Here is a 6,167-nt window from a genome sequence, read left to right as displayed (position 1 = left end):
CCAGGCGGAAATGGCCTTTTACCGACTACGATCTAAGCTGCAGTTTTTATTTCAATGAACTTCTGACCAACGTTTTTTACCGATAGCATTTATCTTTTGTTATTATTTCTGGTCTTATTTTTTCCCAAGGCTCTTTCATTGAGATATTTTATCTAAACGAAAACTTCAATATGAAAGTAACTAAACACTGTTTGCATGGACACACAGAAGTGATGTCGAAATGTAACTAACCCATTTGCCATCAAAAACTAACAGAACATCCAAACATTGTATAATAAACACCGGATAATCAAATATTTCGATGTAATTTTTTATAGAAAATCACTAAAATTACCTATAAAAATATTTTGCACTCTTACAGTAATTATATTTACGCTGTAATGAAAAGTGCAGGCAGTCTTCCTTCCTTTATTTGTTTAAAGTATAAAATACCATAAACAGCTTACAAGTAAGACGAATTATAGAGGAATAACAAATTGAGAGTAGCAAATCTCGAAACGAATAGCCGGAAATTCTCCATAGAAAAATACTAATTGTTATCGAAATATCGACGATTTTTACAGAGAATAAAAATTTTAATAATAATCTTTTTGAATTACAAATCGTTACATTCATTTCTCTACTTTCTGTATATAAGGTATTGTTTTATTGTCGAATTTCAGTATCGATTTTGTGATTGAATAACAGCTTTATTATCTAATTATTACACATTGTATGATATAATACTTAATCAGAAATCAAGCATATAAAAATAACATTTGTTACAGCATATTTGAAATAAGCAAAATTCATTTCTATAAAAACAAATGCAAAATAAAACAATTTATTGGCAAGTACTAAACAATTGATAAAACTGGATATATTTGAATTGTCGTATTTGCAAATTTGTCAAGTGTGAACATTGTAATAAAACACTTCTTCTTTCTTAGTCTTTGGCACTTTCTGGACATTTCTTTTTCTGCGACAATAAACAATAGAAACAACAATAACCACACATAACAACATTAGCGAAGTAAGAACAGCCACTGCGATTTTCCATCCAGAAACGGAACTAACTTCATCCAATCAATATTCGTTCGGAAAAGAATCCTTTACTGAAGATGACAAATTTACTTCCGGAATTTCTGCGCATCTGTCATTAGAAAGAATATCGATAAAGGACACAGAAGACGAATTTCTCGCGCAGAAAACATCGGAAAAATCTGCAATTTTCTGCCTGTTTCTAAGTAACCAGTCCTTAGTAAAAAGCGAATTACAACGGCAATTCCAATTGTTTCTCGATAAGTAAAGCTTAAATTCCGGAGAAATGTCGATCAGGTGCATTAATCCGGAAGGCAATTCGGTTAACCGGTTTCCGTCCAACCAGAGCCATTTAAGGTTTAGCAAAAGAACATAATTCGAAATGTTACTTATGGAGTTATTGCTCAGACGTAAGTGGGTGACGTTTCTCCACGTCACACAATCGACATCTGACAAATCGTTTATATAATTATTACTCAAGTCGACAATCGTGGCATTCGGGACGAGAACTTGGGGAATTCTGTCGATTCCCTTTCCGGAACAATTAACCATCACGTGATTTTGTTCGAATGAACATTCGCAATTTACAGGACAATAATTTCCTATGACTACGAAAGGTGCATTATCCAGCAAATTTCTTTCTTCTCCGTAACATTTCGTCTTCTCTACATCTGAAAACATTTTCTTTGCCACTTCTATGTTCGATTTAATGGCAAAAACGAATTGCTGCAGTTCGTGATTACAAGTAATTTCATTAAAACTAAGATAATAAGTCGGCATTTGAAATCCATATTTCCTGTCATCGATGTAAACTGTTTTGATTTTACAATTATAAAGATAAATTTTCACGCGATTTGGAGTGTAAATTGGCAACTTGACTGTTTCAAAATGATTATTTGATAAAATCACGTCAGTCAAGGCGTATTGTGTCCAATTTATCACCGGCCATTGTGTCAAACCTGTCTTATATAAATTCAGATAATTCAGATGCTTGCTGATGCCAAAAGGACGTTCACCAATAATTTTAGTTAAATTGTTCTTAGATAGATCGAGATGCTTTAATTTAGTCAACGGGAGGAACAGGTTTTCGTGTAAACACGTCAGGCGATTTTCTGATAGAATGAGATTCTCCAATGACGACAAATTCTGAAAAACATCTTCGCGAAGATTTTCTAAACTGTTTCCGCGCAACGTTAACGATCGCAGTTCAGAAAGTCCACGAAAAATTCCTATTGAAAGTGAAGATATTTTATTAAACGAACAGAAAAATCGTGCGAGTCGTTTGTTATTTCTTAGAAGATTTGGCGGGAGATGTTTAATTTTGTTGGAATTTAAGTCGACGATGTTCAAATTAATTAAGTCAGAAAACACGTGTTCTTCGAGTGAATAAATAGAACAACTCCATGCAGAAAATTCAGTCAAGTTGTGCAGTTTATTAAAGAAACCGAATGGTATTTCCGACAAATCTCGGTTCTTAGTAATAGAAAATGTCCTTAAGTTAAAAAGACCTTTCAGCATGTCGTTTGGTAAATACTTTATCCGATTCCATTGTAAATATAAATATTCTAATCGAGTGAGATTTCTAAAGACGAGTGGATGAATCGATTCAATTCTATTGTGACTTAAGTCCAGTTTTGTCAATTTGTGAAGATTATAAAATAGATCTTCTGGTAAAACTGTTAACTGACCATGTACGATGTACAATTCAGAAAGATTAAGTAACTCTCGAAAAGGTTTGTTCGGAAATAAAGTGAAGTTATAGCCTTCAATTGTCAATAAAGTCAGCGATGGAACATTGCGAAACGTTACATTTAGAAGTTCCGATGTCTTCACGCCTCGTATTTCGACAGATCGCAGAGAGGACATGTTATTAAACGAGGCGCTCTCGAAGTTTCTTTCATTCAGGATTGATAGATACCATATATTGACGTGTTCGATTCGATGTCCAAACGTGAATATTCCAAAGTCAATTTTCGACAGAAAACAATCTCTAAATGTTAACTCTTGTACGTTTTTAACCTCCAAACATCTCATCCAACGAGAGTCAATCGTTTCCTCGCCGCACTCGATGGATAAGAAATCATCTAATATTTTAACGGAGGAAAAGTTCTTTGATTCGTAGCAGATATCTGCCGATGACGTACAAGAAACATTTTCCCAACTTTTCCAAAACTCTTGACAAGAATTTACAACTAAAAATAGCAATTGCAAAACGATAGCAAACCTCATCTCGACCGACGAAACTTCTAATTCATTCGACACGAAGATCTGAAAAACAGTCGATGAAAAATGCACAATAGTATAACCGTGTACTTACAAATTACTCCTTTTTTCTGACTGAGAACACGATAAATTATGACCTCAGTGACATCGATTTCCGACGGAAATACTACGTATACAGTTTTTTTATTTTCTTGTGTATTTCCGTTGCATTGGAAGGAACAATATCGGATGAACGTTAAGTTAATATTTTACAAATAAAAAAGATTGTTTTGCACATTTATTTCACGGAAATTGTTCGTTTAAATAATTGATATTGTAAATATAATATTTTTCTTCTTTCTCTAAGACGTATGTGAATGGTGTTAATTAAATGTGTTTTGTGATACAAAAGAATGTTTCTGTTTGACTCCAGTTAAATTATTATAATAAAAATTTAATCACTGTATGAAATAATTATGAACTGTATTCGTTCGAATGGAAATGTTTTCGATGCGTGAAATTTCACATTGCGACGAAATATAAAATATTTCTTGCGAATTATTCCTATTTTTTTCTCAAACTTAAGAGAAAATTAAAATAACCTTTTTTGATAATTGTAAAAAACGACAAAAAATAATTAAGAGACATAGAAATGATTTCCCGTGTGAATAAAACTCCCACCATTTGTAATGTCTTTTTTAGTAATGCTCGGATGCATATTTTTTATATCCAGCCATACTAATTTCGTATTATCATTAATAATAATTTTATCTTTTTTTAATTTTTGTATTTTTTCTGCTATCTTTCCTGTACTCTACATCTTCCAGTAAACCAGAATTTCGGCTGTAGAATTATTAAAATATGAAGAGTGTGGGAAAGACAGCGAAGGAAATAGATAAATTAAAAACCGAAACGACATTAAGTATATTTTTAATAAAGTATAATATTATATATATAAAATTGATATACTACATTTAATCTGCTTGTAATTAGTAACACAAAAAATGTGATTTGTGTCTTACACGAAAAGTAGACATTCAAATTCAATCTGTTCTTCTGATGCATCAATTACCAATCTTGAGATTATTTAATATCATTTTGTGTTTTACAATATATTTATTATGTCTGCGAAATGACCCGCTGTGTGTCCTGTTACTGGTGAGAAGAGGAAAGCTGTTATATCAATGAGAATTTCAGATATGCAAGGCAGTTATGCTGATCATTTGTAACTAGACTATGACAATCAACGATAGTCCAAACTCACTTTACATACTGTATAATTTTGCGTAAAACCTATTTATTTTTATTTTTGACTTATATAATGTCTTTTTTCTGGAATATAACCGCATTGTAAATAAAAGGGAGACTGTATGATTTGTTTTTTATATTTTTAATTGTTATAAAATGGTAAAAAGCTTAATTTTAAATGTCGTAATGGGTTTTATAATAAATTACAAATGCTAATAACAAATAAAACCGTCATTAAATTCGACCCTTCTCAAGACACCGTACGATTCCCTTTAATTCCCCATTCCCTCGATCTTTAACCACCAAACTTTAATAGCATCAATCCCCATAATACACAAACTTCCCTGAGAAATTTCAGAAAATCTGGACAAAAAGTGCAAGATTATTAATTATTTAACCTCGAAACAGGGTAAACAAAATCGCGCTCCTCTCACACACGAACATCCATATATTCCCAGAGATGGTTAAACGAACAATGGCTGAATACGATTGTATTAATTTGGTACTTTAACATCTACTACAATTATTTCCTTATCTTTTAATCTATTTTCGTTTGCCGTTTTGTTTTAAACTTTGTTTCTCAGTATTTTTCTTTTATCAAACTTCAACATCCTTCCTTTCGTTCGTAAAATTCATCGTTTTGATGCAAAGTACCTCAATTTATTAAAGTTTTTTAATCGAAATATAATTTATTTTTTAGTTTTCAAATATTCATAAATTATTTGCAAAAGTTTCGCATTTAATTTGTATTTTTATTAACTTCATTAATACTTTAAATATAACAAATGGTTAAACTTTCATTTACGCAATAAATCATTTCTATGCTTTTAATTATTTTTTGCTGTCTTTTTTACGTATCAAAAGAGAACATTTTGATTTTCTCTTTAGTTTGAGAAAAAAATAATCAATAATCGCAAGAAATACTTTATATTTCGTCGTAATATGATTGAAACGTCGATTCGAACGAATATAAAACAAATACAATGTATATACGATGATAAAATTTTTATTACAATAATTTAACTGAATTTGTTTGTTAAAACCGTGTCTTGTTTTATAATTCTGGCGTAAAAAACACTAGTATTTTGTTCTATTCTAAAGACACATGGCAAGTTTTCCATCAACTAATAAAGGAATTTGATAAAAAACGTGCGATGTGTCTTTAGAATAGAACACAATACTAGTGTTTTCTACGCCAGAATTTAACTGGAGTCGGAAACATTCTTTTGTCTCACATAACACATTTGATTAACACCATTAAAATACGACTTTGAGAAAGAAAAGAGATGATATTTTGCTATTAATTTGTTTAAACGAACAATCCCCGTGTAATAAATGTGCAAAAAATTTTATCATTCGTAAAAAGCTTTTTCGTAATCCGTTATTTTTCTTATTACTACAGCGGAAATGAACGAGGAAATTAAAAAGTGTATACGTAATATTTCTGTCGGAAATGTGGATCCTCGTGTCACTTACATCATAAATTATCGTGTATTCAGTCAGTCAGAAAAAAAGTAGTAAACTAACAGTAAGATATTTGTAAATCGCAGTTTTACTATTGTTTGTTTCGCGTATCTTCGTGTCGAATGAAATAGAATTTTCGTCGGAACAGATGAGGTTTCTTATCGGCAGACATCTGCTACGAATCAAAGAACTTTTCCTCCGTTGAAATATTCAATCAATCCTTATCCATCGAG

At 31.3% G+C, this 6,167-nt stretch overlaps 1 protein-coding gene across 1 annotated transcript; it reads right to left on the bottom strand.

The window, feature by feature from the left end:
* Positions 1-656: 656 nt before the first annotated feature.
* On the bottom strand, positions 657-3,545 carry LOC111641534 (leucine-rich repeat-containing protein 15-like). Its single transcript, XM_023387707.1, has one exon. The coding sequence runs from the start codon at positions 3,247-3,249 to the stop codon at positions 1,066-1,068; it is 2,184 nt and encodes a 727-aa protein (XP_023243475.1). The 5' UTR covers positions 3,250-3,545; the 3' UTR covers positions 657-1,065.
* Positions 3,546-6,167: the final 2,622 nt, after the last annotated feature.

This window comes from Centruroides sculpturatus, unplaced genomic scaffold (assembly GCF_000671375.1).
Source record: "Centruroides sculpturatus isolate CEXI.00-Female unplaced genomic scaffold, Cexi_2.0 scaffold1605, whole genome shotgun sequence".
Classification (NCBI taxonomy): domain Eukaryota; kingdom Metazoa; phylum Arthropoda; class Arachnida; order Scorpiones; family Buthidae; genus Centruroides; species Centruroides sculpturatus.
The sequence above is the reverse complement of the archived record's forward strand: the minus strand, read 5'-3'. Positions and strand labels throughout refer to the sequence as shown.